A 20,889-nucleotide genomic window follows, 5' to 3' on the forward strand; every position below is an offset into this window, starting at 1 on the left:
CCCCAAAATAGTGCCAATCAAACCATCATCTCATCCTGCAAAAAATGATACCCTACCTAAGACAATCGCCCAAAAACTATGGCTCTCAGAATATGGAGACATTAACAAATATATATTTTTTTTTTCAAAAATGCTTTATTATGTAAAACTGAAACAAACAACAACGAAAAAGTAGTCCTATTTGGTATTGTCGCGCCCGTAAAAACCTGCTCTATAAAAATACCACATGATCTAACCTGTCAGATGAACATTGTAAATAAAAACTTTGCCAAAACAGCTATTTTTGTTACCTTGCCTCACAAAAAGTGTAATATAGAGCAACCCTAAAATAGTAGTAACTAAAACTGCCACCTTATCCCAGTAGTTTACAAAATGGGGTCATTTTTTGGGAGTTTCTACTCCTAGGGGGGCATCAAATGTGACATGGCAGCTTAAAATTATCACAGTAAAATCTGCTTTACAAAAACCGTATTGCGTTCCTTTCCTTCTGCGCCCTGCCGTGTGCCCGTACAGCAGTTTACGACCACATCAGTAAACTACAGAATCAGGGCAATAAATATTGAGTTTTGTTTGGCTGTTAACCCTTGCTTTGTTAGTGGAAAAAAATGGAATAAAACGGAAAATCTGCTAAAAAAAAGTGAAATTCAGAAATCTTATCTCCATTTTCCATTAATTCTTGTGGAACACCTAAAGAGGTTAGCAGCTTGTAAAATCAGTTTTGAATACCTTGAGGGGTGTAGTTTCTAAAATGGGGTCATTTCTGGGTGGTTTCTATTATGTAAGCCTCACAAAGTGACTTCAGACCTGAACTGGTCCTTAAAAAGTGGGTTTTGGAAATTTTCTGAAAAATTGCAAGATTTGCTTCTAAGCCTTCTAACGTCCCCAAAAAATAAAATGTCATTCCCCAAATGATGCCAAAATGAAGTAGACACATGGGGAATGTAAAGCAATTACTATTTTTGGAGTTATTATTATTTATTATAAAAGTAGAGAAATAGAAATTTGCTAATTTTGCCAAATTAGTGGTAAATTTTGTATTTTTTTTATATATAAAAAAGTTTTTTTTTTTTTTTTTACTCTATTTTACCAGTGTCATGAAGTACAATATGTGACGAGAAAACAGTCTCAGAACGGCCTGGATAAGTAAAAGTGTTTTAAAGTTATCACCACATAAAGTGACACTGGTCAGATTTGCTAAAAATGGTCGGGTCCTTAAAGGGTTCAAGCCGTTTTCCTGTCGGCACCTATAGCGGCCGTTCCCAGGGTCCCATCTGTCGCGGCTGCGAGCGGAATGTGTATGACGGCGTGAGACCGAAACTATGACTGCATTCACAGCAGGCCCAAGTAGAGCAGCGCCCCAAATGGTGAATTGCAGTAGTGCAGCCATATCTTATTTTCTTCTTTTTCTTTTTTTCTTCTTTTTCTTCTTTTTTTTAATATATAGTCAGTTTAGCTGCTTCTTAAAGGGCATCTGTCAGCAGTTTTCTACCTATGACACTGGCTGACCTGACGATTTTTCCACGCGAGTGCAAAACATTGTAATGCGTTTTGCACTCGCGTGAGAAAAATCACGCATGTTTGGTACCCAAACCCGAACCTGGCCTTCACAGAAGTTCTGGCTTGGGATCGGTGTTCTGTAGATTGTATTATTTTCCCTTATAACATGGTTATAAGGGAAAATAATAGCAGTCTGAATACAGAATGCATAGTACAACAGGGCTGGAGGGGTTAAAAAAAAAATAAAAAAATTAACTCACCTTAATCCACTTGATCGCGCAGCCCGGCATCTCCTTCTGTCTTCATCTTAGCTGTGTACAGTAACAGGACCTGTGGTGACGTCACTCCGGTCATTACATGGTCCGTCACATGATCTTTTACCACGGTGATGGATCATGTGATGACCAGAGTGACGTCACCACAGGTCCTTTGACTGCAATCAGCAAAGAAAGAGACAGAAGAGATGCTGGCTGCGCGAGCAAGTGGATTAAGGTGAGTTAAATTTTTATTTTTTTAACCCCTCCAGCGCTATTGTACTATGCATTCTGTATTCAGAATGCTATTATTTTCCCTTATAACCATGTTATAAGGGAAAATAATAAAATGATCGGGTCTCCATCCCGATAGTCTCCTAGCAACCATGCGTGAAAATCGCACCGCATCCGCACTTGCTTGCGATTGCTTGCGATTTTCACGCAGCCCCATTCACTTCTATGGGGCCTGCGTTGCGTGGATTATCGCACCGCAACGCACAATATAGAACATGCTGCGATTTTCACGCAACGCATAAGTGATGTGTGAAAATCACTGCTCGTGTGCACAGCCCCATAGAAATGAATGGGTCCGGATTCAGTGCGGGTGCAATGCGTTCACGTCACACATTGCACCCTCGCGGAATACTCGCCCGTGTGAAAGGGACCTAAGAGTGCTGCTCTGCAGGGGAAACCTGTGACGGGATTGTGGACGCTGATCAGTAAGAAATGGCGACGCCTAGTGATTTTCTTATTGTCACTTACTGGGCAACCAAGAATTTAAAAAATTCCAAGAATATTGTAAAAAACATAACCAACTTCTGTACTTTTCTTACTTTCTCGTTCATTTCTTTGAGAATTACGCAGCATTAAATTGTTTCATGTAAAATTATTATTATTTTAATTTTTTTTTATAGCTTTTAACTGTAGATGTTCTTTCTGTTCCCCCAGACAATAAAGCCGCATCTGTAGAAGGAGTGTCGTCGCAGGGAAGTAAGTATGCCCTTCTGTCAAATTTGTGACATAATGAATGCGCTGTAACACAGTAACGAGGTCCCCCCCTCCCTCCGACTCCCTAATTATTGATCGCTGTGGCTGCTCTGTTCCTGCCTGATGGTTTCTGAATATGTGGCTGCAGCGGTGACTTGCCCGTATATACCCAAGCGACCACAGCAGCCTAATCGCAGGCCTCCGCAGTGTACGGCACGAAACCAAGCCGGCCAACCCCTTTACACCTGTCACGTGTTCCTTTACGGCAGAAATTGACATCGTTCAGTGGTCCCTCGATGGTTCTGAATTATATCTGAATCTTCTATGCTGATTATATAAATAATACACATTAAAAACAAATCTGCATTTAGAGAGTTTTTTCCGTTACTGGGTTGTGCTGTAGGTAAGTGAGGTAAGTGCAAACATCCTCCTTTTACAAATGGGCACTAAAACAGGACACAATTGGAATTTGGCTGAATTAGAAAATATGAATGTACGGTATATATTTTTTAAAGTTTTTTTTATAATTTGCACTTTTAGATTTTGATCATTTTAGTGCTCCAGAGCTGCATTCACAATTCTGCTGGTTATCATTGGAAGCAGTCAGCAAGCTTGTCATGGGGCACAGTGGTCCTACAAGGAGGAGGGGGCGGGGGGGGGGTCAGTATTTTCCTGCATTAGCTGACTGTACAGTAAATATACAGTAACGCTTCCCAGAATGTAGAGGATGCAGGTAGATTTTAGCTCCGAAGCCCGCAGTATAGTGAATGTATCTCGGCCTAGGCTTTTAAAGGGGGGCCCCAAACCATGAGCCGGTGCTGATCCTCTCCATCGAACTGAACCGGAACTGTTGCAAGGGATCGCTTGGTGATCGGAGAAGATCTGACTGTTGGGACCCTCAGAGTTAAGGGATGCTGCTAGGTTTTTTCCCACCCACTCGAAGGGTCCCATAAGTCAGACTCCCACCGACCATAATATCCTAGTAGCATCATCTCATGGGAGTCGTGCACATGCATGGCCACCTTCCAGCGGCCAAATCTGAGCAAAGGGGTCCTGCACTAAACGTGAAGGGGCTGTGGATATTATTGGGGGCCATCAAAGCATGACCGGGGGGGGGTTCCTTCTTTATATTCAATTTCCAGTTTTGGGGTCTTTTGCCCCTCGCCCGGCGCCCCTTCTTGCCTTCAAGTGCTTATTATTAGGACAAGCCCTTAGAAATGATGCAGTGAACCATCCTCCACGCGTCCGAGCCCAGAGATATACTGTATATACAGCACGTAAGCCACCCCTGGAGCCGTGGCCCCCAGGGGCCGAGAAATCATAGGCCTCGAGCTTTAGATTTGGGAGATTCGAGACGCGCCCTCGCAGTGGGATCTGGCTGGGTGCCTGTGGGCCACGGCTTTGTGTCTCTGGTTTCTCTTGCGTGATTACTGCACACAGAATGATCTCACTGCGGGCCGCACAGAGGAGGGTGTAGGTTGTCGCCAGTAGCAAATAACGGAATTACGTAAATGGTGCCATCGTGTCCACTATTGTGTACTGTATCTGTTCCCGCCATGTCTGCTTCATGTCATTCCATGTCTAGTCCTGATGTATCCCATTTATTTCAGAAATTATTAACCCCACCCCCTCCAAAAAAAAAAAAAGCAGGATGACACCCAATATGGCCACCACAAGGGTTCTTTCTCTTAGGGCTCATGCACGCGACCGTGTGCCGGCCGGGACCGTATTCAGGCCCGCAAACAGCGGCTCCTGGCCATTTTTGCACCGCATCACGGATATGGACCCATTTACTTGAATGGGTCCGCAGCCCGGAAGGTCCGTTGCGGAACAGAGGTGGTACCCCTCGGAGGCACTACAGGAGTGCTTCCGTAGGGTTTCAATCCTGCCTCCGGACCTCAAAAAAATAGTGCATGCACTTCTTTTTGCGATGCGTAACGAGGACCCCATTCAAGTGAATAGGTCCGCGTCTGCCTGCCCGTGCAGTATGGGTCCGGCCGGCACATGGTCGTGTGCATGACCCCTTGGGCTATATTCATTCGACCGCATTTTCACTCCGCGCACCGACCGCAGAATGTATGCGCTTGTGTGAATGTAGCCTTACTGAGACTAATTATGAACCGACCCATGGCCATTTAGTAGAATGAGAAGGCTGGGCGACCACGCCTATGGGTGCTGCCGGGACGGCCATATTGGCTTCCTGACAAAGACGAGGCTGGTTGCAGAGCAGGGGGTAAGGTAGACTTTGGTGTCTATTTCTTTTTGGGATTTTGGAGTTTCTGTAAAACTGTACCAGGCCGCCCCCTTTCTGTGACTCCCCTTTAAATCCTATGAGGGGGAAGGGGTGCTGGGTGAGCCCTGCCAGGTCCTCCCATCCGCCTGTCGCGTGTTGTCAGCCTGTCCGCTCATTCATCTGAACGTGCTAGCATACATATTTTCATTCTTGCAGACAATTTTCGCTACACGTGCGACGTCTGTGGCAAAAAGTACAAATATTACAGCTGTTTCCAGGAGCACAGAGACTTACATGCCGTGGATGGTAAGTATCCATCTCTGAGGTAGGAACCCTGTGCTAGAGACCTGCAGAGAGGGGAGGTGCCAAAGGGAGCCCGTCAGCAGGTGACATACTGACAGGCTCCCTCATTAGAGTCAAGAGTTTACCCTGAAACGCTGCAGCGGGGCGCAGCGCTCAGTAAATCTGCCCCATGGGGAGACTGCCGGGTCTCTCCTGGCGATACTTATTTCATGCTGCCCTTGCTGACAGGTTCCATTTATTGGCATTATTAAAGGGGCCCTCCAGTCCTTCAGAACTAAGACATCAGTATCGCACTCCTGGCACTTCAGTGCTGTAATACCAGGCACAGCCACTACTCGGTGTATGGCGCTGTCCCAGGGGTTGGACCCCGACCAATGTGATGGTTTTGTAGGACCAGGGAATCCCTTTAATAATCATCAGTCATGTCTTAAAGGGGATGTCTATCCAACGCTTCAATTTCTAAATACACACTCTCCGAATAGTACGACTGCCTTACCAGTGTTTACAGTATTTATTCTTGCCTACGGCCATGGTCGTTACACATGGGGCGCCTTGTCTGGTTCAGGCCCGAAAACTCCATCCGATCACTGTCTCTACATGTATACACGAGCCCCACCTCACCTCACCTCCACATTATTCCAGGCCGTGGTCTCTGAAAATATCCGGCACCGCTTATCTCCTGGATATAGAAAATTAGACCCCTCTGACCCAGATATAGAATGACATTTTAGGGACGTGTTCACACAGCAGATTCCACACGCCATCGTGCCTCAGCGGCGGCCCACGCTGCCGCTCATAAGTCTGAAGGTGGAGATTGTTTAGCAAGTTATTCAGATTTGGCGTTTCTCTGGATATTCTTGGAATATTGTTCTCCCAGTGGTGGGTTCTCACCTTCCTGAGCAGAGACCACTTTAGAAAGGATAAAATTTAGCAATAATAAAAAAAAAAATTGAACTTGGAATTAAAAAATTAACTTAAGAAAAAAAAAAATCCCTGTTCACTGCAGTAAAAGGCCCCCCCCGAAGGTAGGAATGTAGGAAGCAGATAGGACGTCTGGCAGGGCAGCATCGGAGGTCCAGGGGAAGGTGGGAGCGTTCCCTCATTTCTTCTGCATAACTCTTAGTAACACTTGGCACATATTCGGATAATGTGCTGTGAGGTTTCAGCCCACATGACTGCCTAGATGGCGACATTTTTTTTATTTGCATTTTTTTTATTTTTTTACAGTGAATTCCTACTGTGCAACTTTATTAATTTTAATATTTAACATTCCTGGAGATTTTTTATTTTTATATAGTCAGTTTTACAACTTCTTGATCTTTTTTTCTTTTTTATTCCTCTTTATTCCTTTTTTTTTTTTCAGGGCATTTTGTCAATTGTATAACTTTTTTATTCATTATTATTATTATTATTTTTTTCAGTGCATTGTTTTGTCAGTTGACTTCTTGGTTTCTTATTTTTTATTTTGTATTTTTATAAAATTTTTGTTTATTTTAAGGGCATTACTACCAACTTTTTGTCAGTTGTACAACTTTATTCACTATTATTTTGTTTACTTGATTTTGTTACTGTATTATTTTCAGAGCATTCCTATTTTGTCAATTGTACGACTTTTTCTATTTTACACTTTTTTATTTATTTTCATCCTACAGATTTTTTTTTTACTTGTCAACTACTCTAGTTTATAAATTTTTTGTTTTTGTTTTATTGTATATATATATTTTTATTATTTCTTTTCAGTGCATTGTGACTTTTTTCCATCTTTTTTTTTTATTGTATATTTTTTGTTATAAACGGCTGCTCATTTCTTCATCCCATATTATCTTGTTTCCCATAAGATCTTCTATCCCTTGTAGGTTTCGGGTTGTTAGTTTAGGTGCCTCTAGGGTCTATCCACATGCGGCAGAAGCGCCTCCATTCAGATGCATGGTGCCGATACATTTCTGCCTCGTGTGAACATACCCGCACCTCTCCATTGAGAAGAAAAGTCGGAAGTCAGCGGTCTGTTACCTTGTTACAAAAAATAAACAGGTTGTATTAATTGCATGAAATAGACGAGGCCGTGTCTCGGAGACCAGGCAGAGGCGGTTATTAATACATTGTAATGGAAATGAAGAAAAAAATTCTAATATCAGTAAGTGCAGAAAACGCAAACTCCTGACATCCTGTGGCCGTAAGTAGTAGTGCATGCAAAAGACTTAAAGGGAACCTGTCGCCGGGATTTGGTGTATAGAGCTGAGGACATGGGTTGCTAGATGGCCGCTAGCACATCCGCAATACCCAGTCCCCATAGCTCTGTGTGCTTTTATTGTGTCCAAAAAAATGATTTGATGCATATGCTAATTAACCTGAGATGAGTCCTGTACGTGAGATGAGTCAGGGACAGGACTCATCTCAGGGTAATTTGCATATGTATCAAATCATTTTTTCACACAATAAAAGCACATAGAGCTATGGGGACTGGGTATTGCGGATGTGCTAGCGGCCGTCTAGCAACCCATGTCCTCAGCTCTATACACAAAATCCCGGTGACAGGTTCCCTTTAAGACTGCAGTGAAGATGTACAGTGGCACACCGCGTCCTTACGCTTCCCTGTTATGTGGGCGCTCCGTGTATATCTACAAGCCACAGTGTTCTCTCCTAGGGATAAGGCAACCCCTTAGTATTAGGCGGCGTGGCTCTCCGAGGTACCTCCCATTATTCTGTGCTGTTATAATCCGCCTGGTGTTGAGAGCGGGAGGATCAGTCTGACTTTGTGATTGTTCAGTTCGTTCTGTTTTTTTTTTTTCTTTTTTTTTTTTTACTTCAGAACATATGACATCAATTTTCTTTTTGTATTTTTTTATGGTTATTTTTTTTGCCTTTTTAGACACCTATATCCATATGATGGTAACGTCAGGGGACATAAAAGAAGAGGACTTAGAATCATGTGTCAAACTTGGTCCAAGTATGATTCACAAAACTGGGGTATCCCCAGCATATCTCACGCCTTCCATCCTCATTTACACACTTTGGGTTCTTGCTGGTTTTTAATTATTTTTTTATTTTGCATTAGGATGTTTTCCCTTTTTACTGTCTACAGAGGGTTTTTCAGTTTGTTGGTGGAGGAGGAGGTGTCTCTCGGGGGGGGGAGATAGAGAAAAGAGATAGAGGTACAGGTAGAGATGATGGAGCGGGTAGAGGGAGAGGGAGGGAGCGAGGGGTAGGGAGAGGGAGGGAGCGAGGGGTAGGGAGAGGGAGGGAGCGAGGGGTAGGAGAGGGAGGAGCGAGGGGTAGGAGAGGGTGGAGAGGGAGGGAGCGAGGGTAGGGAGAGGGGTAGGGAGAGGGAGGAGCGAGGGTGGTGGAGAGGGAGGAGCGAGGGGTAGGGAGAGGGAGGGAGCGAGGGGTAGGAGAGGGAGGGAGGAGCGAGGGGTCGGAGGAGGACGGAGCGAGGGGTCATGGAGGAGGAGGAGCGAGGGGTAGGGAGAGGGAGGGAGCGAGGGTAGGGAGAGGGAGGGAGGCGAGGGAGGGAGGGAGGGAGGAGGGATAGGGAGAGGGAGGTAGGGAGGAGGTAGGGAGAGGGGGGGAGAGGGAGGAGTGAGAGAGGGGTAGGGATAGGGAGCGAGGGGTAGGGATAGGGATGGAGGGGTGGAGAGGGAGGGGAGCGAGGGGTCGGGATAGGGAGGGGAGGGGGTAGGGAGAGGGAGGAGCGTATGGGGTAGAGGGAGGGAGGGAGCGAGGGAGAGGGCAGGGACTTGCGGAGGGAGAGTGGAGGCGAGCGAGGGCAGAGGGAGGAGGGGTAGGGTAGAGGGAGGGGAGCGAGGGGTATGGAGAGGGAGGGAGCGAGGGGTAGGGAGAGGGAGGGAGCGAGGGGTAGGGGAGGGAGGGAGCGAGGGGGTAGGGCGAGGGAGGAGCGAGGGGTTAGGGAGAGGGAGGTGAGCGAGGGGTAGGGAGAGGGAGGGATGGGCGGGAGAGGGCGGGAGCGAGGGAGAGGTGCGGGAGAGAGGGGTAGGGAAGAGGAGGGAGAGAGCGGTAGGGAGAGGGAGGTGAGGGAGCGAGGGGCTTAGGGATGAGGGAAGGGAGGGTATGCGAGGGGTAGGGAGCTGAGGGTAGTGGAGAGGGAGGGAGCGAGGGAGGGGTAGGGAGAGGGAGGGAGAGAGGGGTAGGGAGAGGGAGGGAGGGAGCGAGGGGTAGGGAGAGGAGGGAGCGAGGGTAGGGTAGGGAGAGGTAGGTAGGAACAGAGAGAGTAATCTAGCTAGAGAGATTAGAGATAAAAAGCATTAGTGATTGCTGCACTGTAATTATCATTCATGTGATATTATGCAATCAGTGAAATGTGAAACATATTCTGTTAAGAGAAGGTGGCATCTTCCTCCTCCTTTCTTAGTATCCACAGGAAAGCCATCTAGTGTAAAACAGAGAATAGAAGGGGAGGAGGGGGACGCAGCTGCAGCTTGTGCCTGTGACACACTGTGATAGGGAGGAGGGAGACATCTCATTGGCGCCCAGCACGGCTCTGACATCACACCTGGAAGAGACCGCCCGCTGGAGGGCGAAAATGCTTATTTTCAGAAAGGGGATGGGGGGGACGGAAGACCCAAAACCACACAGATTGCACTTTTCAGATGGTCTCAGCCTATTTCTGTCAGATTCAGATTGTGTCCTAGTTTGCCCATCGCCAGTTCTGTAAAATGAGGGGTTCAGCTCTGAATATTCTATACATCAGCGGTTTTATCTGTGCCCCACTATAGCGGTAGAATATGAGCAGACAGATGCTTACTGGAGGAGAGGCGCTGATATTACACTTTGAGTACTGCTGACTTCTCGGGGTTCCCCGTGTTTATCTGCCTTTTAAAGGGGTTCTCCGGAATTGATTTTAAAATGGGTCGCCAGCATCCTCTCCTAGATCATGAGCAGGACTGGTTTCCTCCATTTACAGAGCCGCCTGCGGGGGTGAGGCCTCACTACACATTACGGTCTGGGACTGGCATATACTACATATTGCTGAGCGTTGCTGTCAGGCTGCTCAGCCATGATGGCATATTGTAGGCAGGATCGTATCATTACCATCTGTTATAGAGCAGTGTAGTGAGGCCACGCTCCCTCACCCCCATAGTCAGCTGCAAGTGGTGGCAACCAGCCCTGCTCTTATTCTAGGACAGGTTGCTGGCGGCCATTATAAATCTTTTCCGGAGAACCCCTTTAAATTCAGTGAGTGGCCTTGTAACACATAGGAGGGGGCGTCCTCAGGAGCCAGAGATGCCCTTAGCAGCCACTCTGGATAATAGAGCGAGGGAGGTTCAGATTGCGTGACCCCCCCCCCCTTCCTTTATGTTCTTTATATGTCTTAATGGGCCCAGAACCCCCTTTGATATATGAAGAGCCCCCCCTTTAAGGCGTATGTTCTTCATATAACTCAAAGGGGGTTCTGCTCCCATTTTAATTTTCCTTATTATGGAATTCTGAATGAATGGTGTGGGGGGTCATTCCAATCAGGAGCCTAATCTATAAGGCCCCAGTTGCAAAAAAATAAATTAATGGATGCAACTTGGGTGTCACATGGACGTCCTCCATATTTTCTGCGGCCTGCAAAATACATATTGTCGCGTGAATGCAGCCTTAGTCTCTGGAGGACCCAGCTCTTTCATGTGTTACACAGAGCCTATCCATTTTAAAGAGAGCAGTTGTAATACTCCACCTCCCCTGTGGAGGTGCTGCAGTGCAACTGAACGCTGCAGAGGACGGCTCATTCCTGGGGTTCCAGCAGCCTATTTTCAGGGGACCCTTCCCACATTAAAATTCCATTAGAATCCACTTTTTGGGGAGGTTTATGCATGTTCAGCGCTGATTGTGGCAGTATAGTATATAGTAGTTGTGGAAGTGACAGCGCCATGACGTCATCGCCCCAGATATTTCTTTTATAATTTTTTTTTTTTAATTGTAAAAAAGAAAATACCGTGAAATAATTTCCTTTTTTAATTTTTTTATATTTCTTTTGCTTCTTTAGAAACCGGTAATTATATGTGTGAGTTCTGTGGCAAGCAGTACAAATATTACACCCCGTACCAGGAGCACGTAGCTCTGCACACCCCTCTCAGTGAGTATAATGATTAACCCGTTCTCCGCTGACAGTAATGCCTTATGTAATGTGCGGGCGTTCCACGGATCCGCCGCAGCCCCTAGCACGTTTGTAAAGTGAGCCCAGGCATCCTCTACAGTGCATCCAGCCTCTGTGCAGGATCTGTGGTGGTCCCAGAGGTCGGACCCCCACCCATCATATTGTATTCATATGCCGTCATTTTACAAGATGGCCGTAGACGTGAGACTTCATTCAAGCAACAGTCTGTGATGAATGGCAGTCCAGCGTTTTGTTTCCAGTGAAATAAGCAGCATTGGAGGGGTTTGGTAGCCGCTTATCTCCCCCTCCAATTCCCCAATTTAAAGTGCACCGCCAACTGCGAAAAAACATGATATTCTGTTCCGAAGCATTTCCTGAAATACATTTGAAAAAAAAAATGGCTGCCCTCAGCCACCGCTAGGTGGAGCTCTAGAGGTTACTGCATTCAGAGCTGTGTAATCTGGCTGCAGTGAGCTCCCCCTAGTGGCGGCTGCAGGCAAAATGAAACCATAGCACTATGGACAAGTTATTTAAAGTCACAGGTAACTTCTAATGTTTAAACAGTCTCTTCGTTTCTAAAGGGGACCTCTTACGCGGGCCTGCGCCAGGCCAATAACGAGCACTGGTCGACAATATTCAAGTCAATCGGTGCTCGATTTAAAAGACCTTTCACAAGGCCCAATGCAAAGATACTACAATGGTTCGCTCCCCTTCATTTTACATGTTGGCGGCACGTCCACCGGGATGTGCTGCCATCAAATGGCGGTTTTAGGTGTCGCATGAAAAATGCAATCACCCAACAAATTAGTTTCCCTCATTTGTCAGATGGTCACCGACACCTTTTGGGAATAAAGTTTTGTTCCCGATAATTGAACCAACTCTCGCCCAGTGTAAAAAGGGGGGGGGGCGAAGGTTGCCAAGCAGGGCACACCTACCAGAATAGTAAGGTCATATGAGGATGTCTCTTGTGAGACGTCTCCGATTTCCTCAATTTTCTGTCGAAGAGAACTTTATTCCAAGAATATAATGGCCGCTCTCGGTTCGGAGAGATAGTGATAACGCCCCCATGTGCTTCCTCGTCTTAGAAACTGCATTCAACCAAGACCTGGAAGCCAAGCAGCCCAACAACTACGAGGAAAACAACAGCAATTCTCAGCACTCCAGCGGTGAGTAGCTAGACATGCAGGTAGGTCATGCATCAGTCACCAGCAGAGCTGCATTCACAGTCCAGCTGGAACTTTCCTCTTTCGACACGTCCGTCCATTGTGCCGCATTTTAACGCACTGCATTGTGGGAGACGTAGGATAGCGCCTGCTCCCATCCAGGTCATGATATATCAGTAGCAATAAGTCGAAGCAAATGGCTTATTGTATTTTTTTTCTTCCTCTGGCAAGTCATTAGGATAACTTGTACAAAGAATCACTGGCATTAAATACTGGTTCAAGAGGAGGCGTTAAAATGGAGAATCGGAGCTTGACTAGAGGTGCAGGGGTGTCTGCCACTGACAATGCTGTTCTAACACCTCCCAGAGGCAGTTTAATCACACCTAATAGCTTCAGTCTAACCCTAACTCGGCCTCATGATAAATGAGCTGTGCTGACTGAAACATGAGTCACCGGTATTTAATGCCCGAGGTTCTTTGTATAAATGATCCAGATGACTAGACAGGAGGAAAAATTATAATCTGCGTCGTGTGTGGGAATTGCCCACGTTACGGGGCAGTGCTCCCACCATTCATAGCATGTTCTGTCCAGATAATGAACCAGCAGGGACCGCGCTCGGAGCAGAACTCCGAGCGCAGCATTAGTGAATGGAGCCGTAACGCGAGAGATTTCAGACCCCTAATGGCACATTTGGGGGCCACTAGAATATTTGAGTCCTTCCACTAGGAGAACACAGAACAGATGTGATCTGATTGGTGGGGTTCTGACTGCTGGGGACCTCCACAATCATGGGACTTGGGACCCCAGAAGTGAAGGCGCGACAGCAGCACATGAGGGCGGCAGCTCCATTCACCTCTGTGGGACAAAGATAGCCAAGAGCGGCGCTCATTTTCAGCAGTCCCATACAGTTGAATGGAGAGGTGAGCTCCACCTTCCCTCCAGGGCCCCATTCTTGAGATCGGAGTCAGACCCCCACCAGCCAGAAACGTGTCACCGATTCTGTGGATAGCTGGTAAGTTCTTATCATAGGACAGCCCCTTTAAGGGTGACTCTGCGTTGTAACGCGCATTTCTGTACTTCTTGTAGCCGGCTCAAGTCGGACACATGCAGGGATGTCAGACATGTTGGGTGGAAGTGGAGGAGGCAGCAGCATGACCAACTGGCAGAAGGGTGAGTTACCTGATTCTACCCCAGCAGGTGGCGCTCTGCCAATGGGGATCATTTTGTAAGTGCAGTCACCTGACCCAGCGCAGATGACCACAACCCATCTCTGCATTGTTAGTCCACTTCCTCAGACATGAGGCGGAGGGGCTTTCCGAGACTTTATTACTGATGACCTGTCCTCTGGGTAGGTCACAAGTATCTGATCGGTGGGGGTCCGACACCCGGGACCCCTGCTGATCAACTTTCTGAGAGGGCACCGAAACCCGCAGTAGTGCCGCGGCCTTCTCTCGTACATCAGCCCCATAGAAGTGAATGGAGAGGTCATCAGTATAAAAGTCTCGGAAAACCCCTTTAACGTTAATCTGTGAGATTCATGTGGGGGGAGGTCTCAGCTGACCCCACATCTGCCCACGCGTCCATTTAGAAGACCCTCGTAGTTTCTGCTTCGTACATTAGGATTTACAGCTCAGTTTAGATTGTAAGCTCTTGTCAGGTGAACCTCCTGCTCCTTATGCGTCTTAAAGGGGTCACGCCCACGGCCATAGTTTTTTGCGGATCGGATGTGGACCCATTCATCTCAGTGGGGCCGCAAAAGATGCGGACAGCGCACCCGTGGCATCATTTCATGGCCCCGTCAATAAAATAGAACATGTCCTTTTCTTGTTCGTTTTGCGGACCAGGATAGGACATTTTTTTGCAGAAGTAATAAAAAAATTTATGGTGGCTTGCACACGGCCGGGATCCTTGCTTTGTGGATCCATGATTTGCGGACCGCGAAACACTTGTGGCCATGTGCATGAGCCCTAACCCTCAAGACGTGAACTAAGGACCGTTTTATCTTGTCTTTTCAGAAGCCGCCAGTCCGATGACCTCCAGCTCGTTCCCGCTCATGCAAGGTTTGTTTCCATGAAGCTGCATGTCCTGTGCTTCCCATATGTCTCCTGCATCACTGAGGCTGCACTACTGAGAGCTCCTGGTGATGACATGTCTCCTGTCAGGTGCACTGTATATGAGACCTCTGGCCTAGATGTCACTTCCCTTCTATCGGGAGTCCTTTCATGTCTGCTATATCAGGGTTCAGGGGTGAAACTACAACTCTCAGCATGCTCCATACACTTCTATGTCAGTTTATAGAACGGCATCAAAGGCATGCATGCTGAGAGTTGGAGTTTCACCACAGCCGAAGGTTGCTGATCCCTGTGCTGTATCTTCATTCGTCTCAAAGCTCAACATGGAGATAATGGAATTCATCATCTTTCCTCCGTGTCACTCACCGCCGTCCATTACCATGCCCAGCTTTCTCTGGTCTCGCAGGTCCTCTTCCCCGGGATCACATTTCATTCTGCCCTGTCCTTCACACTGCACATCCAAACCCTCACCTCCACCTGTTCATATTCGCTTCTTTCTCACCTCATGCCCTCATCATCTCCCACCTGGACTACTGCAACATTTTCCTGTGTCGCACTCCTCCAATCTATTCTCCACTCTGCTGCCCGATGAATCCACCTCTCCCTTCGTTTCTCCTCTGCCGATCCCATCACTGGCTCCCCATTGACCAGCAAATTCAGTTCAAGATACAAAATACATACAAGGTTGTCCACAACCTGTCCCCTCCTTACATCTCTGACCTACTTTCCAGATACATCCCCACATGTCATCTCCGATCCTCACAGGACCTCCTCCTGTTCCTTGCACCATCATCTTCAATATTTCTCCCGTGCATCCCCCATACTCTGGAACTCACTACCCCAGCACATCAGACTCTTCCCCAACATCCAAACCTTCAAAAGTAACCTGAAAGCCCACCTCTTCAGGAAAACTTACCACCTGCAATGAGCATGCTGCCACCACACGGCCAGAAGAGCAGCCTATACCCTCACCTACTGTGTCCTTCTCCTTCCCTTGTAGATTCTAAGCTCTTGGGGGCAGAGTCCTCTCTCCTCATGCTGATTGTGCTTGTGGTATATTATGAACCCCTCTTAGATGTACAGCACCATGGTATTAATGGCGCCTTCAGAAGTGACCCAGCGCCATGGTCAGGGCCTCGTAACCTTCTGACGCTTTGTCCGATCTTTGTCCAAGATATCCGAGTCACAGACGTCCTGTTTCTTGTTTTCAAGGCAAAGGATGGAAGAAGAAGATGAAAAGAAAGGAGGAAACAAACAACAAGTCTGTGAAAGAAGACAAAAGTGGTAAAGTAGAAGGTAGGTCTAGTGTGAGGGAGCAGATCTGCCCGGGGCGTCACCCATTTACGTGAAGTCTATCTCACATTTTCCTTTTATGTCCTGGCACAACCCATATAGTGGCCCGTGTCACCCGTAGACCCAAATGTGAGAGGGGTTGTCCACTCCTTTACTACTGATGGCTTATCTGCAGGTCAGGTCATCAGTATCTGATCGGTGGAGGTCCGACACTCCGCACCCCCACCCATAAGCTGTTCTGCAGTAGCCAGAAATCGACGCGGCTCCGTCCATTATATAACTGAGGATCTGCTTACTGCAGCGCTGCGCCTATCGAAATGAATGAGAGCAGAGCTGCGACGACAATGTCTGTCCACTACACGATAGATGGCGCTGTTTAGTTCTGTCGCCGATTTATGGTCACTGCAGAACATCTGATCGGCGAGGGTGTGTGTCACATATAGGGCAAAACTAGTCCTGTTCCTTTAAAGGGAACCTGTCACCAGGATTTTGTGTATAGAGCTGAGGACATGGGTTGCTAGATGGCCACTAGCACATCCACAATACCCAGTCCCCATAGCTCTGTGTGCTTTTATTGTGTAAAAGAAAAAATGATTTGATACGTATGCAAATTAACCTGAGATGAGTCAGAGCTTGAAAATATGACTCTTCTCTGGTCACACAAGTAAGATATTACTCTTTTATGTTAATTTGCATATGTATCAAATCGTTTTTTTTTACACAATAAAAGCACACAGAGCTATGGGGACTGGATATTGCGGACGTGCTAGCGGCCATCTAGCAACCCATGTCCTCAGTTCTATACCCAAAATCCTGGTGACAGGTTCCCTTTAAAATGTAAAGATGCAGCCATTGCCAGTATATGAGGAGGAGATTGTATCTCCAGGCTGCTCAGTTACTTGAGTTGCTGCTGAACGCTGTTCCTAAAATTGGCAGATAGGATCGACCTGCGAGATCGGCGCCAGGAGCCAAGTATAATATTGCATCACGTGTATGTGTGTGCCAGGCACAACCCACACGTCCTCGTTACACTTTTCCTGATTTTCCCATTAGTCTTCTCCTGGTATACGGGTCGTGCTCCAAACGTCAGTCGCATTGCATTATCTTGTTCATAAAGGGGTTGTCTGGCGGGATACATTTTTTTATATACAGGACAGAATGGGTTAAAAAAAAACAAAAACGTACTCGCCCTCATCAACTGCTGGTGTTCTGACGCTTACTGGGTCCCTACTGGTCCTATAGACACCCAGTCACTAGCTGAGGCTGGTCACTGCTGTGGAGCAGGAAGTGGAGACCCGTGGGCCAATTGTCAGAACAGCGGCGACGGAGGATCGGTGAGGTGAGTAGTGCTTATTAATCTTTAACTCATTCTGGCCCTTTAAGCAGAAGGAATGAAGTACGTGTTCCAAGCGCTACACTCTGCTCCTTCCGGGCTTAGCTCCTTTGACCCATATAAAGGGGTATTCCGGTTTTGCAATTTTCACTTACTACTAGTGATAGTTTATCTGTAATTCTCCATTTTCCGGCGCTCGCATCCAGGTCACGTGATGTCTTCCACTGTGTGGGTTCCCTATCCTGATGACATCACGCCTACGTCTGAGGTGTGGTAAGGCTCTGTCCTGTAGACACATCTTCTCAGAGCGGTGTTCTGCTCATTCTCCTGTAGACGTGATGTCCGTAATCAGGCCGTGTCTCAGGGCAGGGTTTATCAAGCAAGTTGGATCCAAGGCCATCAAGAATTTCAGGGCTCTATACAGGCAAACAGTGCGCCGCCTTCATGTTTGTTCACGCTGTTTACCACTTGCCGTAAATAATATGTTCCCTTTATTGTGCTGGTTATTATCATCACAGGGACACCAAATACTGTTTTGTGATAATTAATTAATAAAAAAAACTGTAAAACTATGAGGCATACAAAATCCAATTTTGACAGCAGAGCTTTTGATTAGAGTAGTGGGTACGGCAGCTGCTCGCTGTACAGAAGGTCCGGGGTTCAAAGTCTCCTAGAAAACAATCCTTATAGTAAAAGTTATGTCAGAAAATCTGCCAAGGCAAAAGTTGCAATTTTCTGCAAAAATAACAAAGCGCCCTGACCTTTTCCGTATTACTTTCCTAATGTATATTCGCTCTGTTGTTCTAATTTATAACAAAAAAAAGTCTGCATAGATTGGATTTCTATTTGCCTCTGTTCTTGCTGATCCCTCTATTCGCACTCGGTACATTATTATAAATGCAGACTGCTTCAATAAAAACTATTTGACCTAAAGAAAATAACAAAGCAAAAACCATTGAAGCTTTTCCAGCATCTTTAGTATGAAATATCACAAGAGAGTATTTACATAGTTGTTAAAGGGGTTGTCTCATCTCAGACAATGCCCATTGTCTTATAGGTGCGGGTCGCACCGCTGGGACCAGATCGGGAACAAAGCGCCCCCCCCCCCCCCCCCCTTTCCAATGTGGTGGTGGTGGCTGGAAGACTACATTCCGGCCACCACCAAGCGCGCTCCCCATAGAAATGAATTGGAGCACACCGCGCATGACCGGCCACTGCCCCCATTCATTTCTACAGGCCCTTTGGAAATTAGCCAGCCAGTGCACGGCCCCATAGAAAATGAATGGAGGGCAGCTGCGCATGCGCAGTGCGCCCTCCACCACTTTCGGGGCTCCATTCTCAGTTCTCCTGTGTTTGCTGTGACCATCTCCTTTGACTATTCCAGAGATTTTGCCTCTTATCACTGTATGTTTTTTTTTATCTCCAGGTGCAGGGAGTGGCCCCTTGTTTTTTGAGGGGGTTTAACACAGAATAACCTCCCTTGATATTTTCAGTACGGTCGGTTTATATATTTGTACAGGTTAATCATGTGCCCCCTTAGACGTATTTTTTTCAAGGCTAAGCAAATTGAGTTTGTTTAATCCTTGCTCATAGCGGAGATCGTCCAGGCCCTTTATGAGTTTAGTCGCTCTCCTTTGCACTTTTTCTAACTCCAGGGCATCCTTTTTATGGACTGGTGCCCAGAACTGAACCGCGTACTCCAGTTGAGGCTGTACCAATGCTTTGTATAGTGGCAATATTAGATCCCTGTCCTGCAAGTCCATACCTCTTCTAATACAATACATCATTCTGTTGGCCTTTGAGGCAGCTGACTGATATTTGGTGTTCATAATAACCCGTACAATATAGTGAACCTATTATTTGTGGTGATTTGGTAAATGGTGCAATTGTGTTTCCCCTTCATTTCAGTAATACTCTTATTTATTTAGTTTTTATGCCTGTGGAAAAAATATAAAAAATTCAGCTCTTCCAGCAGATCAGGTCTGTAGTATAAAGATAACTCTTCTGCCTGCTGTACAGAAGGTCTGGGGTTCAAATCCTAATGAAGCAAGGGTTAATGTGCTGAAATAGGGCCCCATATCCAACACAGCTTTATTAGTATTTATCATACTGAAGTGAATACTAATGAGGCCACCGGCCCTGCTTGCATCTGTGATGTTCCAGCTGGCAGGGGAAGTAGAGGCAGAGTCTACAGACACTCCCTGTGAGTCTTGCGCTGGGCTGCAAACACAGCGCAAGCTGAAGGAGTCAAAATGCACTCAAAACGTCATCATCTGATCAATATATATAATGCAGTAAGGTTCAATGCTGGTGTTTTTTTGTTTTGTTTTTTGTGTAACTGGAAAAACCCCTTTAAGAAATAATGTCTCTGCTTTAAGCCTTTTATCAAAAATGGATCCTGTTCATGTCACATCACGGCGTGTACAGGGTTAGAGACAGGTAGACAATAGTGTTGATTGAGCACCAAAGTGCTTGTGTGCTCTGGCCAAACACATCGGTATGCTCGTTGGAAGTCAATGGGAGAACCCCAGGCATCCCCTGCTCGGAAAAGAAGAGGTTGTCTGGTTCACAAAAAAAGGTTAGAAATTGATAGAAACACCATCAAAATGGTTTGGAAACGGCATTAAGAGGATGGCTGGATGCATTTTGGACTCCTATTATCTATGACATACAATAGACAACCACACAAAGGCTGTATATGCCAAAATCCAGGTATGTGGAACCCATCAATCTATACATGAGACAGATACAGTCAGCATACCTTACCATGGCAGCCTTGTCCACTATGAGATATTCCAAACCAGCTCTTATCTGACTGAGAGCCAGTAAGCCTCAAAGTTGCTTAACATCTGTTGGATGGCTTGGGTGGACCTGCACACCTAGATCAATATCATTAGGGTGACAAAAAGTTTTCTGATTGTCCTAACATAATATTCAATAACCTTTCTATACAGTTTTGTCATGTAAAAACTCATTTGCATAAACATGGGCATATGGGAAAGACATTTTCAGCTGAAAAACCATTTGCATGGAAAATTTGCGATCTACACTACTCATGAACAGCGCCATCTATTGGTTTCATAGTCTTATTACAAGATTATTAGTCTTGTCATAAGACTATGAAACCAATAGATGGCGCTGTTCATCTTGTTGGCGGCACTAGTAAGTGGGGCACCCTGCTCAACAGAGTCCACATATCGTGTAGCACTCGGCCTTTTGCAAAATTTGGGATAAAAAATTGCAATTAGAATATTCCTGATCTACACTACTCATGAACAGCGCCATCTTTTGGAATTATAGTCTTGTTAAAAGACTATGAAAGCACGAGTCATTACAAGCAGGGCAATGGTCCTCAGATACACCCTAGCAAGCTTATATTACCGCAGATGAAGTGTTAGAAGATGTGTGAATGATGCCAGCAATCCGATATACACCTCAGTGTTAGCGCAGGCTATTATAGGCTAAGTGCTACACTGTGTGTGGACTCTGTTGAGCAGGGTGCCCCACTTACTAGTGCCCCAAGATGAACAGCACCATCTATTGGTTTCATAGTCATATGACAAGACTAATAATCTTGTCATAAGACTATGAAACCAATAGATGGCACTGTTCATGAGTAGTGTAGATCGCAAATTTCCCATGCAAATGTTTTTTCAG

At 46.3% G+C, this 20,889-nt stretch overlaps 1 protein-coding gene across 4 annotated transcripts in view; it reads left to right on the forward strand.

The window, feature by feature from the left end:
* Positions 1-20,889, forward strand: part of LOC122919654 (zinc finger protein 618-like) — a 64,095-nt gene that overhangs the window by 38,593 nt on the left and 4,613 nt on the right. For 2 of the 4 annotated variants that reach the window (XM_044268806.1, XM_044268807.1), the window contains exons 6-13: positions 2,700-2,741; positions 5,188-5,277; positions 8,144-8,221; positions 11,261-11,350; positions 12,457-12,537; positions 13,621-13,704; positions 14,550-14,594; positions 15,819-15,902. In XM_044268806.1, coding sequence (XP_044124741.1) covers positions 2,700-2,741; positions 5,188-5,277; positions 8,144-8,221; positions 11,261-11,350; positions 12,457-12,537; positions 13,621-13,704; positions 14,550-14,594; positions 15,819-15,902 — 594 coding nt within the window. The remainder of the gene's footprint in view (positions 1-2,699; positions 2,742-5,187; positions 5,278-8,143; positions 8,222-11,260; positions 11,351-12,456; positions 12,538-13,620; positions 13,705-14,549; positions 14,595-15,818; positions 15,903-20,889) is intronic. The other 2 variants (XM_044268808.1, XM_044268809.1) reach the window with 2 other exon arrangements.

The sequence above is a fragment of the Bufo gargarizans genome, chromosome 9, assembly GCF_014858855.1.
Source record: "Bufo gargarizans isolate SCDJY-AF-19 chromosome 9, ASM1485885v1, whole genome shotgun sequence".
NCBI classification, from domain to species: Eukaryota; Metazoa; Chordata; class Amphibia; order Anura; family Bufonidae; genus Bufo; species Bufo gargarizans.